Raw genomic sequence first — 18,801 nt, forward strand, 5'->3', positions numbered from 1 at the left:
GCACTCTCAGCAAAGGGAGGGGTGACAAGGGACGGAGAGAGAGACAGAGAGACAGATCTAGCTTGTCGTACCATGTATGGTATTTATGAATTGCTATCATGAGAGAAGTGGGGTTGTTGAACAGTGTTGATGGATGGAGGGTGAGGGCAGGATTCTAATATCTTATTAAGTTATGCATGCAACTGTCCACTACTACATACTGTCCATCTATCAATCAGTCAATCTGTCTGTCAGTCAGTCAATCAGTCAGTCAGTCAGTCAGTCTGAACAGCCCTCATGGTTGGCTGCTCAGCCTGTGTTTGGAGAGCGAACACACAAACACTGCTCTCTCAGACCAGAAATAGCCTTTCTCCCTCTAGCTCTTACTGGAGAAACCTGATTCACCTTAAAAAATCATAAAGATAATATGAAATGGGAAAGACTGTTTTAGCTTCACAGATGTGTTGTCTAGTTTTATATTGATGAATTACATCATGTACATATTGAGCATTGATTGGGGGATTATCTAATCAAATAAAATGTATTGGTCATATACACATGGTTAGCAGATGTTATTGTGAGATAGCAAAATGCTTGTAACTAGTAACACAATTTCTGTCCTCCTTTGACAATGCTCATTATTAACTTTTCAAATCGGCATGAAACCAGTGAAATGAGTGAGGGATTGCCACGATGGGAAGTAAATATAATTGGACTCACTGAAAGGTAACTTCAGGTTTTGTACAAGTAAATATAGTTTGGTTATTTAGCACCATCTACTGGACTAAATGGTAACTCACTCATTCAAATGAAAGTGAATTGAGGAAGTAAGCTAAATATAAGGAAAACATAAACTTGGATAGATGGCTCACGTGCCACAAAACCTATATCAGCATGGGCAGGGCCATTGAGGACTTTCACCATGTTGAAGTAGTCACCTGGGTTGGACTTCTGATGGGTTCATGAAAAGATGACATAATCTCATCCAAGTCAGCAGGATGGATCAGACAATTAATTATACTCCCGATAATTTTTTTTTAATGATTGCAGGTGGCAGTAAATCACTAAGCTTGGCTTTATATCTATTCAGACAGCAGCTGGATCTGGTCTACTTAGTTAATTTGCCACACACCAACCAGAAAAAAGGAGCCTATGAAATGTCTTGCTTTCTCTATCTTCTCTGAGTGTACCTTCATGTAAACACGATATAGTACTATAGAATGAGTAAGTAAGGCAGAAAAAAAAGCCACACACCAACAGGAAACGTGAATTCCCGTTGAAGGGAGATTACTTAGAATTTGACTTATTGGAAAGTCCTGTCAGCCTACAGAAATGTAACATTGAAACTGAACAGCATGTTTGCTACACATAAATGCTGTTGTTGTGTCAAACCAAAGAAACAGGAGCTGTCTCCATATAATGCATGTTGAAAACATTGCCTAGGTCTTGGTTAAAACTCAACCGCCCCAACATATAACTTGTGTCTGCAAATGGTTTGGGAGCTGTATGAGAGGGAAGAAATAACACATTCACTTAGATTATAAAGACCTACATTTATTCAAAGATGGAGCCCAGTAATGAGACTATTAATGGCATGAAATAAAGCCCCTCCCCACATTTTGTTTTGTATTTGTACTTTTTTGTGTGTGGGTTTGGGTGTCTTTTTCTATTGCTCTATTTGTTTAGAATAATGATTATCTCTGTCTGGAAATGTTTTATGATTTCTGTTATGTTAATATACCACCTAATATAGTTTCACTTATTTTACCATGTACCATGAACGGTACCCATCTGCATGTAGTAGTATAAGTAGTATGTGTCTATATTCATCTGCTTTTATGAAATTGAAAATAAAAAATGAGTAAAAAAATGAACAAATTGCGTAGGTCTAAATTGTCTTCATCTGCATCTGTCACTAAACCCCTAATTCAAATGCACATTTTGCAGTGTTTGCATGATCAAAATACTACAGCATGTTGTTAGCTGCTACCTCTTAGTCCTGCCAATGTGCGTGGAATAGCTTGACTTTTTTAGTGGTGATTTCATGCTCTTCTCAGCGAGTAGAAGGAGATTGATATTCTACAGTACAGCTACACTATTTGTGGTGTACACAGTGTGGCTCTAAAGAGATATCTTCCTATTTGTGGTGTACACAGTGTGGCTCTAAAGAGATATCTTCCTATTTGTGGTGTACACAGTGTGGCTCTAAAGAGATATCTTCCTATTTGGCCACGCTAACTGCCCTGACTTCTCTAGTTCTCTTTCACAATGAACACAAGTGTGACAGCTTTCAATATACAATATAGCTATTAGTTCTTCTGTGAGCAGAAGAGATCACTCACCCATAGAAGCCTCAGGCATTTCTATTTTAACACTTCTTCATCAGTTTATCCCTATGTATCGGTACATAATATCTTCTCTCTCTGTCTTCCTCCTTTATACATCACCCTTAGTCTTGCCTATCCTTCCTGTATCTCCCAATGTCCTTTTTCATATCTGTGTCAAACAGCTAAAAGAGAAGACATGGCTATTCTAATTCCCTCCCTGTATACAACCCTTTTATTTTTATGTATACATTTTATTTATTGTTTTTAGATCACAACAAAAGACCTGAAACTAAAATAATCATTAATTTAAACAGACCAACAATCCAAATTTCATAAGACAATATAATTGGTACTATGGGCCAATCATTGTATATACAACCTTTTTCGAGTAGAGAAATACATTGAGTGAAGGTAAAAATGAAAGGAAGACAAAGACTGCAATAGTGATGGAAGGGAAGTAAAATGTCTGGATCTCGGTTACTTTCTATTTCTCGCTCACACACGAAAGCAAGCAGGCACGCCCACACACAAAGTATATGTGGGGATATTTGGGACTACTTAGCTATATTGCCAAAGGGAATTTCCTCATTAAAGAAACACTTTCGTATTTACTTATACTCAAGTTCAAAATTCTGTCAAATATCCCAATGTGTTTTGTAATACTGTCTCTGTACTGAATGGGGGCAGCAGAGAGCCACAATAAGTTATTGCTCAATGTCAACTTCTCATTCAGTAGAAAACAACAAGAAGTGAATGAAATATCACCAAGACCAAGTAGGCATTGTCATTGTCTGTTAGTGTATGTACCCGGGTGTATTTGTATCGTATGTGTATTTTTGTGTGCTTGTGCAAGTCCGTGTGCATGTGTGTAAGAGAGATAGAGAGTCTGTGTATAACTACACACCCCTTGAACCAACACCTATTTGTACCTATGGTTATCTAGGTAGCAGGCAGGGTAGGTAGTGAATAGGTTCTGGTTTCAGGGCATGTCAGTATCATTACACAATGACACACCTTGATCCAACTATTTACAGTTACACACACACACACACACACACACACACACACACACACACACACACACACACACACACACACACACACACACACACACACACACACACACACACACACACACACACACTGCCTTCTTTAGCAGTGACTTCATACCTGTTCCTTTAGCAGGTTGTACCACATTAAAGGGATACCTTGATATTTAGCCAATAGCCGTGTAACCTGCTTTGAGATTTTATATAAAAAATTATAAGTATCTCTATGGCTACCCCCATAAATGCCTTTATGTGAATTCTTATGGAAATACAATTTCCCCTGTGTTGGAAACGAAAATGACCTAGGCCATTAAATACGCTTTTTGTGTTATAATTTTCATATTTACTCCCCAGTTGATATTCCCCTTGCTTACCTCCTCCATGTCCATGCTGGTGCCCTCCTCCTTATACTTCTCTTCCTCCTTCTTTCTCTTCTCCTTCTTATTCTCTGTCCCATCCTTTGGGGTCGGGACTCCCCCCTCTAGATCCCTCTCAGCTGGGTGAGGTTTGCCGCTGACTGGACTCTCTTGGGCTGGCTCCTGGATGTCAACAACGGTTCTCTGGAGGTCGGATTCCGAGGAGCCCAGTGACTCAGGCTCCTCTGTTCTAGGGGAGGGTGACTTGACCTGGGCACGGTCAGCAAGGAACCTGGCCTGAGACCCCCACCGCCTTGGCTTGACGGAGAAATCATCATAGACCATCTTGATAAGAGGCTTCTCCTCTTTGACAGAGAAGTCGTCGTAGACCACCTCGATGTGAGGCTGCTTCTCTTCTTTTGGTATTGGTTCTATGATGGGGATGGTAGTTGAGGGAGGAGGCTCTGGCTTGGGAGGTTGGTCAGGTTTAAGAGTGATGAATTGGATTGGGGACACTGCTTCTTCTTTCTCCCGATCTTCTTCTCTCTTTATCTCATCTTCCTGCATCCTTTCCTCCGCTCTCTGTATTTCCATTTCTCGCTCTTTTTCTTTGAGTTTCTCCCTTTCCTTCTCTCTCAATCTCTCCTCTTTCATCCTAAGCTTCCCCCTCTCTCCTTCCTCTACCTGTCTCTCCTTTTCCCTTTCCACTTCTCTCTGTCTTTCTCCCTTTTCTTCTTTCCTCTTTCTCTCTTCCTCCTCTCTCTGTCTCTCCCTTTCCTTCTCAAGTTCTATCTGTCTTTCTCTCTCCTTCTCTTCTTTCCTCTTTCTCTCTCTCTCGTCCTCCTCTCTCTGTCTCTCCCTTTCCTTCTCAAGTTCTATCTGTCTTTCTCTCTCCTTCTCTTCTTTCCCCTTTCTCTCTCTCTCATCCTCCTCTCTCTGTCTCTCCCTTTCCTTCTCAAATTCTATCAGTCTTTCTCTCTCCTCTTCTTTCCTCTTTCTCTCTCTCTCTTCTTCATCTCTCTGTCTCTCCCTATCCCTCTCCTCCTCTCTCTGTCTCTCCCTTTCCTTCTCAAATTCTATCAGTCTTTCTCTCTCCTCTTCTTTCCTCTTTCTCTCTCTCTCTTCTTCATCTCTCTGTCTCTCCCTATCCCTCTCCTCCTCTCTCTGTTTCTCCCTTTCCTTCTCAAAATCTATCAGTCTTTCTCTCTCCTCTTCTTTCCTCTTTCTCTCTCTCTCTTCTTCATCCCTCTGTCTCTCCCTATCCCTCTCCTCCTCTCTCTCTCTCTCCCTTTCCTTCTCAAATTCTATCAGTCGTTCTCTCTCCTCTTCTTGCCTCTTTCTCTCTCTCTCTTCATCTCTCTGTCTCTCCCTTTCCTTCTCGATTTCTATTAATCTTTCTCTCTCCTCTTCTTTCCTCTTTCTCTCTCTCTCTTCTTCATCTCTCTGTCTCTCCCTTTCCTTCTCAAATTCTATCAGTCTTTCTCTCTCCTCTTCTTTCCTCTTTCTCTCTCTCTCTTCTTCATCTCTCTGTCTCTCCCTATCCCTCTCCTCCTCTCTCTGTCTCTCCCTTTCCTTCTCAAGTTCTATCTGTCTTTCTCTCTCCTCTTCTTTCCTCTTTCTCTCTCTCTCTTCTTCATCTCTCTGTCTCTCCCTATCCCTCTCCTCCTCTCTCTGTCTCTCCCTTTCCTTCTCAAGTTCTATCTGTCTTTCTCTCTCCTCTTCTTTCCTCTTTCTCTCTCTCTCTTCTTTCGCTCTCTGTCTCTCCCTATCCCTTTCCTCCTCTCTCTGCCTCTGTCTCTTCATTTCCCTCTCCATTTCTCTTTGTCTTTTTCTCTCCTCTTCTTCTTCACCCTTTCTCTCTTCCTCCTCTCTCTGTCTCTCCCTTTCCCTCTCCACTACCTTTTGTCTTTCTCTCTCCCTCTCATCTTCTGCCTGTCTCTCGTCTAGTTCCAGCTGTTTTAATTTATACACTTCTGCAAGTTTTTCCTCCTCTTTTACCTTAGCCTCCATCTCTTTCCCTATTTGATCAACCACTAGCTCCTGTTTTTTCCCTCCATCTTCCTGTCCAAGATGTATCCCTACTGTTTTGTAGAGTGGTACCACGTCCTCCTCCTTCTCTCCCTCCTCCTCTTCCTCCTCCTCATCTTCATCATCCTCCTCCTCATCTACTATCCCAGAATGTCCAGCGTGAAGTAGGGTGGAAGCCTTGTCCTCTCGAGGAGCTAGCTGAACGCTTTTGCTCATCGCCAACGACCCCCCAGTGACACTCAACACAGGGTGAACTCTGACAGGGAATGGTTGAGGGGCAACATCCACCCTCTTATTGGATGCCTGAACAGGAGGTGTGTCTGCTGCCCAGTCTTTGATCCGCTGTTTCACACCACCAGAACTAACTGCATGTTTCATTGGACGAGGTACTTCCTCCCTATTGGTCAGAGCCTCTGGTCTCGAGGAGGAGTCCAGCAGCAGACTGATCCTCAGTTGTATGCTGCTCCCTTTCTTTTCTCCTTCCTCCTTTACCCCTTCTCCATCCCTCTCTTCCTTCAGTGGTGTTGAGTGCTTGAGTCTGCACTCTGGTTCAGACGGTGACCCTGGTGAATCAGTGACCTTCTCTTCCTCTTTTGCCCCGAGGACTGACACTTTGGGGACTGCAGTCTCTCTCATGGTCACCTGTTCCCGTTCCTGGTTAGCTGGTGGCTGTGAGGGGAGTGAGAGGCCAGCAAACTCAAACCGGGAGGTGAGCTCCATGGACAGCCGCTTCCTGCCTCCACCCAAGTGGGCTGCCTGATCCTTCCCAGCGTGGCGCCTGACGACCGCAGGAGTGGGCTCACTCACAGTGTTTTCAGACTGCGGTTGAAGAGGAGTTGAGGTGACTGATGGTGATGGTACAGGCTCAGTTCCAGTGGTGGAGTGGCCTGTATCAGAGGGGCCATGTTCGTCCAGTTCAGAAAGACTGACTTGATTTACCTCTGAGTTTCCAGTTGGGTCAGATGTGGTATTAGCTGGTGGCTCAGATTTTGGGGTAGTAAGGGATGTGGAAAGAGCAGTTTGGTTTTGTTCAGTAGTGTGGGTCGATTCAGTTTGGGGTGTTATGGCTGAAGGAACTTCGAGAGCATTGGTCAGTTCAGGTATCGTGGTGCTCTCTGCATCGAGTTTCACAATGCTGCTTGAGTCAGTCACAGGGGCACTAATAGGCTGACAAGGCTCTGGTTTGCTGGAGGTAGTGGGCGTGGCCTGAGATGGTTGTGGAGTCATTGTGAGTGTCTTTGGGGCTAGGATGGAGCGGAATGTGGTGTTCCTCTGCAGTGAAAAGGGTTTGGGAATCAGGCAGGGTTTGGGGCCTAGCTCAGGCTTGATACCTGCATCTCCTACTTGGCCCACCTCACCAGAGGCCACGTCCACACGAGCTGCCATGCCCTCACTTCGTTCCTGAGAACAGAAAATAGTATGGAAAAGGGGACGAGAGGATAGGGGAGTGGAGCAAAGGAGAGTGGTGGAGAAAAAGGGAGAGTTTGGCAGGAGAGGTGAAGGGACAGAAGTGGAGGGAGAGGGGAGGAAGAGGAGGAAGTGAGAAGAGAGGGGAGAGGAAGAAAGGCTATGTTAGGCTAATTGTGCTACAGAAGCCAGGTACAAAACAAATCATTGGCTTTACTTCACATAAAACTGTCACTGTGCTCTCTGTGAAAATAACATTCACCATAACATATCACTTTCACATACTCTGATGATACTCAGGGTTGAAAGCCAGTCGGTTTGGTTTTCTCAGGCCAAGCTAAAAGAGGCTGGTTGGGCTAGATTTTTACAGAGGAAAAATACCTCTGAAAAAGTTCAGTTGAAGTTGGAAGTTTACATACAGTGGGGCAAAAAAGTATTTAGTGACCCACCAATTGTGCAAGTTCTCCCACTTAAAAAGATGAGAGAGGCCTGTAATTTTCATAATCGGTACACTTCAACTATGACAGACAAAATGAGAAAAAAAGATCTCCCTCCAAATATTTTCTATGGGGTTGAGATCTGGAGACTGGCTAGGCCACTCCAGGACCTTGAAATGCTTCTTACGAAGCCACTCCTTCATTGCCCGGGCGGTGTGTTTGGGATCATTGTCATGCTGAAAGACCCAGCCACGTTTCATCTTCAATGCCCTTGCTGATGGAAGGAGATTTTCACTCAAAATCTCACAATACATGGCCCCATTCATTATTTCCTTTACACGGATCAGTCGTCCTGGTCCCTTTGCAGAAAAACAGCCCCAAAGCATGATGTTTACACCCCCATGCTTCACAATAGGTATGGTGTTCTTTGGATGCAACTCAGCATTCTTTGTCCTCCAAACACAACGAGTTGAGTTTTTAGCAAAAAGTTAAATTTTGGTTTCATCTGACCATATGACATTCTCCCAATCTTCTGCTGGGTCATCCAAATGCTCTCTAGCAAACTTCAGACGGGCCTGGACATGTACTGGCTTAAGCAGGGGGACACATCTGGCACTGCAGGATTTGAGTCGTCCCCCCCCCCGTGGCTCTGGGATTTTTGCTCACCGTTCTTGTGATCATTTTGACCCCACGGGGTGAGATCTTGCGTGGAGCCCCAGATCGAGGGAGATTATCAGTGGTCTTGTATGTCTTCCATTTCCTAATGATTGCTCCCACAGTTGATTTCTTCAAACCAAGCTGCTTACATATTGCAGATTCAGTCTTCCCAGCCTGGTGCAGGTCTACAATTTTGTTTCTGGTGTCCTTTGACAGCTCTTTGGTCTTGGCCATAGTGGAGTTTGGAGTGTGACTGTTTGAGGTTGTGGACAGGTGTCTTTTATACTGATAACAAGTTCAAACAGGTACCATTAATATAGGTAACGAGTGGAGGAAAGAGGAGCCTCTTAAAGAACAAGTTACAGGTCTGTGAGAGCCAGAAATCTTGCTTGTTTGTAGGTGACCAAATACTTATTTTCCACCATAATTTGCAAATAAATTCATTAAAAATCCTACAATGTGATTTTCTGGATTTTTTTTTCTCATTTAGTCTGTCATAGTTACCTATGATGAAAATTACAGGCCTCTCTCATCTTTTTAAGTGGGAGAACTTGCACAATTGGTGGCTGACTTAAATACTTTTTTGCCCCACTGTACACTTAGGTTGGAGTCATTAAAATTTGTTTTCCCACCACTCCACAAAATTCTTGTTAACAAACTATAGTTTTGGCAAGTCGGTTAGGACATCTACTTTGTGCATGACACAAGTCACTTTTCCAACAATTGTTTACAGTCAGATTATTTCACTGTATTACAATTCCAGTGGGTCAGAAGTTTACATACACTAAGTTGACTGTGCCTTTAAACAGCTTGGAAAATTCCAGAAAATTATCTCATGGCTTTATAGAAGCTTCTGATCGGCTAATTGACATCATTTGAGTTAATTGGAGGTGTACCTGTGGATGTATTTCAAGGCCTACCTTCAAACTCAGTGCCTCTTCGATTGACATCATCTGAAAATCAAAAGAAATTAGTCAAGACTTCAGAAAATAAATTGTAGACGTCCACAAGTCTGGTTCATCCTTGGGAGCAATTTCCAAATGCCTGAAGGTACCACATTCATCTGTACAAACAATAGTACACATGTATAAACACCATGGGACCACGCAGCCGTCATACCGCTCAGGAAGGGGATGCGTTCTGTCTCCTAGAGATGAACGTACTTTGGTGGGAAAAGTGCAAATCAATCCCAGAACAGCAAAGGACCCTGTGAAGATGCTGGAGGAAATAGGTACAAAAGTATCTATATCCACAGTAAAACGAGTCCTATATCGACATAACCTGAAAGGCCGCTCAGCAAGGAACAAGCCACTGCTCCAAAACCACCATAAAAAACCCAGACTATGGTTTGCAACTGCACATGGGGACAAAGATCATACTTTTTTGGAGAAATGTCTTCTGGTCTAATGAAACAAAAATAGAAAGTTTTGGCCATGATGACTATCGTAATGTTTGGAGGAAAGGGGGAGGCTTGCAACCTGAAGAACATCATCCCAACCGTGAAGCAAGGGGGTGGCAGCATCATGTTGTGAGGGTGCTTTGCTGCAGGATGGACTGGTGCACTTCACAAAATAGATGGCATCATGAGGTGGGAAAATGATGTGAATATATTGAAGCAACATCTCAAGACATCAGTCAGGAAGTTAAAGTTTGGTCACAAATGGGTCTTCCAAATGAACAATGACCCAAAGCATACTTCCAAAGTTGTGGCAAAATGGCTTAAGGACAACAAAGTCAAGGTATTGGAGTGGCCATCACAACGCCCTGACCTCAATCCCATAGAAAATGTGTTAGCAGAACTGAAAAAGCGTGTGTGAGCAAGGAGGCCTACAAACCTGACTCAGTTACACCAGCTCTGTCAGGAGGATTGGGCCAAAATTCACCCAACTTATTGTGAGAAGGTTGTGGAAGGTTTCCCAAAAAGTTTGACCCAAGTTAAACAATTTAAAGGCAATGCTACCAAATACTAATTGCGTGTATGTAAACTTCTGACCCACTGGGAATGTGATGACAGAAATAAAAGCTGAAATAAATCATTCTCTCTACTATTATTCTGACATTTCACATTCTTAAAATAAAGTGGTGATCCTAACTGACCTTAGACAGGGAATTTTTACTAGGATTAAATGTCAGGAATTGTGAAAAACTGAGTTTGAATGTATTTGGCTAAGGTGTATGTAAACTTCCAACTTCAACTGTACATCTTATACCATAAGCTACCTCTTACACCATAAGCTACCTCTTACACCATAAGCTACCTCTTACACCATAAGCTACCTCTTACACCATAAGCTACCTCTTACACCATAAGCTACCTCTTACACCATAAGCTTCCTCTTACACCATAAGCTACCTCTTACACCATAAGCTACATCTTACACCATAAGCTACCTCTTACACCATAAGCTACCTCTTACACCATAAGCTACCTCTTACACCATAAGCTACCTCTTACACCATAAGCTACCTCTTACACCATAAGCCTCTTACACCATAAGCTACCTCTTACACCATAAGCTACCTCTTACACCATAAGCTACCTCTTACACCATAAGCTACCTCTTACACCATAAGCTACCTCTTACACCATAAGCTACCTCTTACATCTTACACCATAAGCTACCTCTTACACCATAAGCTACCTCTTACACCATAAGCTACCTCTTACACCATAAGCTACCTCTTACACCATAAGCTACCTCTTACACCATAACTGTACAGTATTATTGTTATGTCAGTGAAATAAATGTCATTGGACTGACAGTTGTTATGCTAAATTCTACATTATGCATAACAATTCACTTATTTTAGTGAGGGATTTGCAACTAAATACAAATCTTTAGCACTATATTCACTTAACCCTGAGACCCTCAGTTGCAAAAATGCAATGCTTCCTCAATTGCATCCTGTACAGGTCCTAAACTAAATAATTATTTAAAGCACAGTGCATCTCCTTAGGCCCAGATGTATCTCTTTAATCGTATTTGTGTGTGTCAGTGATTATTGTGGCATCATTAGCCTCTGAGACATTAAAAACCACAAGGCGCTTCAGAGGGTGAAATGTGCAGCCGAACACACCATTGGGTGCACACTGCATGCCCTACAGGACACCTACAACACCAGGTGTCGCAGGATGGCCAAGAAGATCATCAGGAACCCCAGCCACTCAAGCCATGCGCTGTTCTCCCTTTAGATGTGGGCAGTACAGGAGCATCATGGAAAACACTTGAAGACTGGCCAATAGTTTCTACCCTCAGATCATCAGGCTGCTGAATTGTCACCACTAGACAGATTTTCACTGAACCTTGCAATCACACCTGCAACCTTGTACATGTGACTATTAAACACTCTGAATCTGACACCTGTTCACTTGTCTAAGACCACACTGGTCCTCTACAAAAGCATATGTAGTAAGCCATCCGTGCAACTACGTGACTTGAAATATTTTTTCCTGTCTTCTTTAAGAGGTAGTGATTATGAATATATATATTTTTTATCGTGAAACACGCACTCTGAGCCAGATGTAGAGGTAGTTTTGTAAGTGTTGCAAAAAGGCAACATTGGATTTATTAAAGAGTGGGCAAACTCAGGCACAGAACCACATTTATAGATTGATAGACAAGTTAAAGAGATTGTATACCTTCTGAATTCTGCAAATATGGATAACCAAATACTTCAACATTAACTTTGATGTTCCTTCTAGACATTAAAATAACAAAAATGAAGAGATATATTATATTATGTATTTCAAAATAGTTGAGGCTTTGAAAAATATATATTTTTGATAGCAACATACTAAAATATGGATTGGTCAAGATGATAAATGTAGCTATTTCAGACAAAATAAGACAGAATTGTAGGTTTATATACCATGACACAATATTTTCTATCACCTGTCAATGATTTTGATCCATCAGAGGTCTATTAGAAGTAATAAAAGTATTTCTAGAGGGTAATATTATTTTCCCTCATTTGAATCTGTCACACCCTGACCATAGTTTGCTTTGTATGTTTCTATGTTTTGTTTGGTCAGGGTGTGATCTGAGTGGGCATTCTATGTTGTGTGTCTAGTTTGTCTGTTTCTGTGTTTGGCCTGATATGGTTCTCAATCAGAGGCAGGTGTTAGTCATTGTCTCTGATTGGGAACCATATTTAGGTAGCCTGTTTGGTGTTGGGTTTTGTGGGTGATTGTTCCGGTCTCTGTGTTTGTTTGCACCAGATAGGCTGTTTAGGTTTTTTCATGTTTTTTTGGTATACGGTTTGTGGTTTCAGCTTTATTAAAGATGTATACAAGTAACCACGCTGCATTTTGGTCCACCTCTCCTTCGACACAAGAAAACCGTTACAGAATCTATGTTTGGGTCTCACAGAGTTAAAGATGATTCATCTTATACTTATGATCGCCTTTACAGGGACGATCTACAAAAAGTGCTGTTGTTTACCCTCAAATACACAGTGACAGTTCGCCATGATATTCATGATTCAATCTCAAATCTAAACATATGTTATCTCTGATTGATACTAGTATAGCTGATAGTGTCAAATCTCTATGCTATTATGACTTTTTTATTGAGATGTTTAAGGAAGCTATTCAAATTCTAACCATTCTTGGAATGACATTAAAGAGTCAAGCCAGGTTGTTTGGTTGATTTGTGAGTGAAGTCATCTGATTTGAATGGAACAAAACACATGTGTCCCAGTTGCATGTTGCACATCCTGTCTGGTTTTTCCTGTCAGCTCTCAATGTAGTATAAACCAGTCCAACCACACTCCACTGCTCCACATATGAAGCACTTTAAAACCATCTGAGGAGACCCAAGGTCTGACTGGGGAGGCATAGGTGTATGTTCCAAATCCCACTAGGCAAAAACTGGTTGAATAAACATTGTTTCCATGTCATTTAAATAAATACTAAATGTGGTGATGTTACACCAATGTGGAAAACTGTTTGGTTTTGCAAAAAGTCATCAATGTAAGCGATTTTTGTAATTTATTCACCCAACTTGCCACCTAAATCCAATGACATGGTGAAATGTTTTGTTGATTTCAAACTGAATTCGCGTAATTGCAAATCAAAACTAGATGTTGAACTGATGTCTTTGCCCAGTGGGATCGTACTCAAATTCCCTATAAAGGGCACTAGGCTACTTCTGACCAGAAAAGCACATTGTCCCCCTCTCTAGTCCCGTCATTATAGTACTGGCACTTAGGGCTCTCATCACACTGGGTTTCCACTTTTCAGTACAGAACAGGTTTCGATTGAATAAGGCTCTGTCATATAGTTAAATACGATCTAATGGGAAATGTTTGCAACATAGTCACTTCTTGTTGTAAACAAATGGTGACGGTCACCACTTTCAATCAAAAACTATTAGCCAATTCTGTTATTTGTATTATCAATGATCTATTCCACCCCATATAATAGGCCACACAAAATAATGTGTTTGATACTTTTTGTATTTGCAATTCCAGAACACCTGTTACTAAGCTCCCACCAGTCTCAAATCGTTGTGCCAATGTTCGCAGTCAGTCCACCAAAGAAAATACGAAAATACACTCTACAGGCCAAGTCTATCCTTTGCAGACTGATATTTAAGACAGGTCTTTTTTCTACAGAACACATCAAGTATTGCGCTGTTTGGTTGTAAGAAAAACAAGCGATAAACAAAACTTATTTGACTGTAACCTTTACTTGGTATTAATAAGTGACCAATAAATAAATGGAGCACACAATGAACTCTCTGTCGTTGAACTCATGTAATCTTATATCTCCTTCGCCGCAGTAAAAAAGTTAAAATAACTAAAGTCCTGGAATGAACTCTTGCGCTATTATGATTCCTGGTAGTGAAATAGTTCAGTATACATTTTCCTTGTTGCATATCCCTAGCCTATACCGACAAATTAAAAGAGTTTTATGATCAAATAGCATACTAACGATAACGTAGCTGTTACAGGAGTGGACATATTGCTTTAATCAACTGACAACTGGTGTTTTATAGGAATAGGCTTGAGACTTTACCTGGTATCTTTAGGATCTCCAGATTACAAAATGTGTTGAACAGAGGCTGTTTTGTGAATTTGTCTCCGTCTCTCCCAAAGTCAACACAGATCCCACACAAGAATACTATTGTGCCACAGCGAACGATAGTCCGCGACAGTCCCTAGAGCAGGTGTCCGGACAGATCTGTCCCTCCCACAGGTGCTGCGGCATGACTGACTGGACAAACAGGTTTGATATGAATTGAAGAGGCTAGAGAAATGGGTTATTTTTACAGTTCAAGAAGCTCAAAATTTCCCTGATTGTTGATGGTGATTTTGGTTTTGTCTAGTTTCTTGCGCCTCTGAGCACAATTTGCTCGTAGGCTAGATAGCAGTAGTTAATAGTTAGCTATAGTTAGTAGTTGCAGTTTTGAAAGTCTAATTAGTAGGCCTATGCCTATAAAACATAGGCTTGTGTTGACTAATAGGCTACAGCCTTAGATTTCCAGCTGATATAAAACAGTTGGGGAGAGTGGGTAAATTGAGCAATTTTTTACATTCAGCATCACTTCATCATGGGAAATATTGTATTATTTCTAACAAAGGTATCTACATATATTTGTGGATGTTGTGTATCCATGGAAATAATCGGAATTCATGGCCATTTCCTAGAAACCAGGGTGGCTCAGTTTAGCCATTTAGCTCAACCTACCCCATACTCCCCTGCAGCATCCTAAAACTCATAAAGCCGGCTCTTCCAGAATTAATGCGTATGAAAAGCAAGACATCTTAGATTGTGTTTAAAATATTGAGGGACTGTTAATCAGTGGGGTATTAAAAAAACATGTGGTTCCAATGCCTTTGCCCACCACATGCGTAAATCGAATTGTCAATTCCAAATGTCCTTCGCGCAAAATTCCGAGTGTGCGTTTAAAAGCAAGCAGGTGTAGCCTGTGCCATGTCTGGTCTGTGGTGCACATCCTGCCCCTAGCGGTATTTATCTGAAAGTCCGTTTCACCTCGACTTTATCTCTGACCTGTTGCCATGGCAACTGTAAAGCGTGTGATTACAAAAACAAGTGCTTGACCCATCGTCAGTGAGAAGCGGAGATTCTTCATTCGACATCTACGGCGCCATCTTATTGCTTTGAGCGAGATAGACCGAGACAAAATAGACAAGGCTGTCATCACTGGTAATTATGAGCGGAGCTAAAGCTCGCATCGACCCGCCTGTTGCTGCTGAGAATGTCTCGATCACCGGGCACAGTTCCGCGGCTGCTGCGCGGGAGCGCAAGCCAGGTGGAGGGGTTCTGAAGAGACTCAAGTCTCGGCAAAGCCAGGTGGATAGTAGGCCCGTCACAGAAGATGATCTTCGAACACAAGTTGGCCACATCACCCCTGAAGAGGTCCTACGATTGCCGGTTGCTACTCGGGGTAGGCTATATCTATTTTCTACACGATATTGGCAGTGGTTGGCTGTTTATACAAATGGGTAGCTAGCTACAGGTTAATTTACATACAGTGGAATTTACATAGCTTCACTGGCGTTGAGTAAAACTGGCAATCTATGCCTGTCTATTTACCTGAATAGCCTAGTTGCTATGACAAATGGTGGCGCAACGGTGTAAGTCACTGCATCTCACTGCGAGAGGCATCACTACAGACTCTGGTTCAGTTCCAGGCTGAATCACAACTGGCCCTGATTGGGTGGCACACAATTGTCCCAGCATTGTCTGGGTTCAGTGGGGTAGGCCATCATTGTAAATAAGCATTTGTGACTTGCCCAAGGTAAATATAAATCACATATACTGTACAAAAGTATAAACACAACATGTTGGAGTCATGAGCAGGAATAATCCCAGAAATTTACCATGAGAACAAAAAGCTTATTTCTCTCAAATTCTGTGCAGAAATGTGTTTACATCCCTGTTAGTGAGCATTTATCCTTTGCCAAGATAATCCATTCATGATCATTACACAGTTGCATTTTTTTCACACAGCACAATGCCACAGATGTTTCAAGTTTTGAGGGAGCATAAAATTGACATGCTGACTGAAGGAATGTCCACCAGAGCTGTTGCCAGATATCGGAATGTTCATTTCTCTACCATAAGCCGCCTCCAATGGGGTAGAATAAAAGGCTACTCTAAAATGTGCATTTTTTTCACACAGCACAATGCCACAGATGTTTCAAGTTTTGAGGGAGCATGCAATTGGCATGCTGACTGAAGGAATGTCCACCAGAGCTGTTGCCAGATATCGGAATGTTCATTTCTCTACCATAAGCCTCCTCCAATGTTGTTTTAGAGAATTTGGCAGTACGTCCAACTGGCCTCACAACTGCAAACCACGTATAACCACGCCAGCCCAGTACCTCCACATCCGGCATTTTCACCTGCGGGATCGTCTGAGGGGAGGGAGGGGGTGCTGAGGAGTATTTCTCTCTGTAATAAAGCCCTTTTGTTGGGAGAAAAACAAATTCTGATTGGCTGGGCCTGGCTCCCAAGTGGATGGGCCTGGCTCCCAAGTGGGTGGGCCTGGCTCCCAAGTGGGTGGGCCTGGTTCCCAAGTGGGTGGGCCTGGCTCCCAAGTGGGTGGGCCTGGTTCCCAAGTGGGTGGACATGGCTGCACTCCTGCCCAGTCATGTGAAATCCATAGATTAGGGCCTAATGATTTTATTTAAACTGTAACTCAGTAAAATTGTTGCATGTTGCTTTTATAGTTTTGTTCAGGAAAGAAAGAAAGATATATTTTACTGCCCTTTAAAATAGTATATATTTTAAGACAGCCACTGACCACCTCTACTGTCTGTCCATGTCAGGGTACCTGTGTAAACCAGAGGACAACATCTTCGACATAGATTTTATCCGCTTTAAAATCAGAGACTTGGAGACAGGGACTGTGTTGTTTGAAATTGCCAAACCACCTCATACGGGTACAGTTCATATTCCCTCTCAGTGTGAGTGTGTGTGTGTGTGTGTGTGTGTGTGTGTGTGTGTGTGTGTGTGTGTGTGTGTGTGTGTGTGTGTGTGTGTGTGTGTGTGTGTGTGTGTGTGTGTGTGTGTGTGTGTGTCAGTGTATTACTATTGTAGTATGTCTGAGAAATACTCTGTATTTGTGATTGATCACCGTGCCATTGGTTTAAAAGTATATCCTGTTTGTTGTTGTGTCTTTGACCTCAGAGGAAGATGAGGAGAATGGAGAGGGAGACATGAGTGCCGGGCGTTTTGTATGCTACCAGTTCACCACTGCATTCCTACGACTGAGGACTGTGGGAGCCACGTGCGTATAATCTCTCTCTCACACACACACATACACACACACAGTACTTATTGTATGTTGACACCTTTCTCTGTGTGTCAGAGTGGAGTTTACGGTTGGTGACCGCCCTCTGAACAGCTTCAGGATGATTGAAAGGCACTACTTCAGGGATCACCTCCTGAAGAGCTTTGACTTTGACTTCGGCTTCTGTATCCCCAACAGCCGCAACACCTGCGAACACATCTACGAGTTCCCTCAGCTGTCTGAGAGCTTGGGTGAGTGTCACATTCCATCCATCAATCAATGGCCCCGTTTGAAGCACTTTGGTACTGATGTTTTAGTGAAAAGTGCTACATAAATAAATTGTTTTGAGTAAATAAATCAAATGTGTACATTACATTTATGTGGAAATGCAATCATTTACTGAAGGACACGCACATCACCTTTTGAATACATTTTTCAGACATATTGTATTTAGCAGTTGTATATTTTTGACCTTTATTTAACTAGGCAAGTCAGTTAAGAACAACAAAGACATCCCACACACTAACCTGGCTAGATTAGCGTCTGTTGTCATGTGCTCACCTGGAAGTAATACACCAGTCAAGAGAGTGTTCTCCCAAATGAATGATTTTATTTAACTAGGTGTTTAGTCAATTAATAACAAATTCTTATTTTCAATGATGGCCTAGGAACAGTGGGTTAACTGCCTTGTTCAGGGGCAAAACGACAGATTTTTACCTTGTCAGCTCGGGGATTTGATCTGGCAACCTTTCGGTTACTAGTCCAATGCTCTAATCACTAGGCTACCTGCCACCCCTATGGATGGAAATAACATCAAAAACAGAACAATATGTTCCATATTATGATTATGTTCCCTTCCAGTTCATCAGATGGTGGAGCATCCCTACGAGACGAAGTCGGACAGCTTCTACTTCGTAGACAACAGACTGGTCATGCACAACAAGGCAGACTACTCTTATAACGGGGGCAGGCGTTGAGTGTGTTATGTGCCTGTGTGTGTGCGTGTGTGTATGTTTGTGTGTGTGCTGTGCCAAAGCGTTTACTCACACAAACAGACTCTCACCCAAGTGTTGAGTACTGTAAATTAAACAAACATGGCATAGCTGTATGGGCTAGCATGGAAAAGTTTAAGAACAGCAGGACAGATCCACATTAGGGCCATATAGACTACTGGCAGTGGTATGGCAACATTCTGCCATATAGACTACTGGCAGTGGTATGGCAACATTCTGCCATATAGACTACTGGCAGTGGTATGGCAACATTCTGCCATATAGACTACTGGCAGTGGTATGGCA

General features: G+C 42.3%; 2 protein-coding genes across 7 annotated transcripts in view; one reads left to right on the top strand and one right to left on the bottom strand.

Annotated features, from left to right (window-relative positions):
- The window catches only part of LOC135541781 (trichohyalin-like), a 28,532-nt gene extending 13,346 nt beyond the window's left edge, over positions 1-15,186 (bottom strand). The window contains exons 1-4 of one of the 5 annotated variants that reach the window (XM_064968150.1): positions 14,932-15,186; positions 14,260-14,457; positions 9,137-9,193; positions 3,730-7,140 (exon numbers count right to left, since the gene is read on the bottom strand). In XM_064968150.1, coding sequence (XP_064824222.1) covers positions 3,730-7,140; positions 9,137-9,193 — 3,468 coding nt within the window. In that variant the 5' untranslated portion in view covers positions 14,260-14,457; positions 14,932-15,186. Of the gene's footprint in view, positions 1-3,729; positions 7,141-9,136; positions 9,194-14,259; positions 14,535-14,931 lie in introns of those variants that run through there. The other 4 variants (XM_064968149.1, XM_064968151.1, XM_064968152.1 and 1 more) reach the window with 4 other exon arrangements.
- Positions 15,187-15,290: 104 nt separating this feature from the next.
- On the top strand, positions 15,291-18,801 carry LOC135541782 (protein unc-119 homolog B-like). Of its 2 annotated transcripts, none has more exons than XM_064968155.1 (5): positions 15,291-15,652; positions 17,040-17,153; positions 17,401-17,500; positions 17,582-17,754; positions 18,365-18,801. In XM_064968155.1, exons 1-5 carry the CDS (start codon positions 15,418-15,420, stop codon positions 18,478-18,480), a joined length of 738 nt encoding a protein of 245 aa, XP_064824227.1. In that variant the 5' UTR covers positions 15,291-15,417; the 3' UTR covers positions 18,481-18,801. The 2 variants fall into 2 exon arrangements, with proteins under 2 accessions (XP_064824227.1, XP_064824228.1); XM_064968156.1 differs by having other exon boundaries at positions 17,702-17,754.

Source organism: Oncorhynchus masou, chromosome 6 (assembly GCF_036934945.1).
Source record: "Oncorhynchus masou masou isolate Uvic2021 chromosome 6, UVic_Omas_1.1, whole genome shotgun sequence".
Taxonomy (NCBI): Eukaryota; Metazoa; Chordata; class Actinopteri; order Salmoniformes; family Salmonidae; genus Oncorhynchus; species Oncorhynchus masou.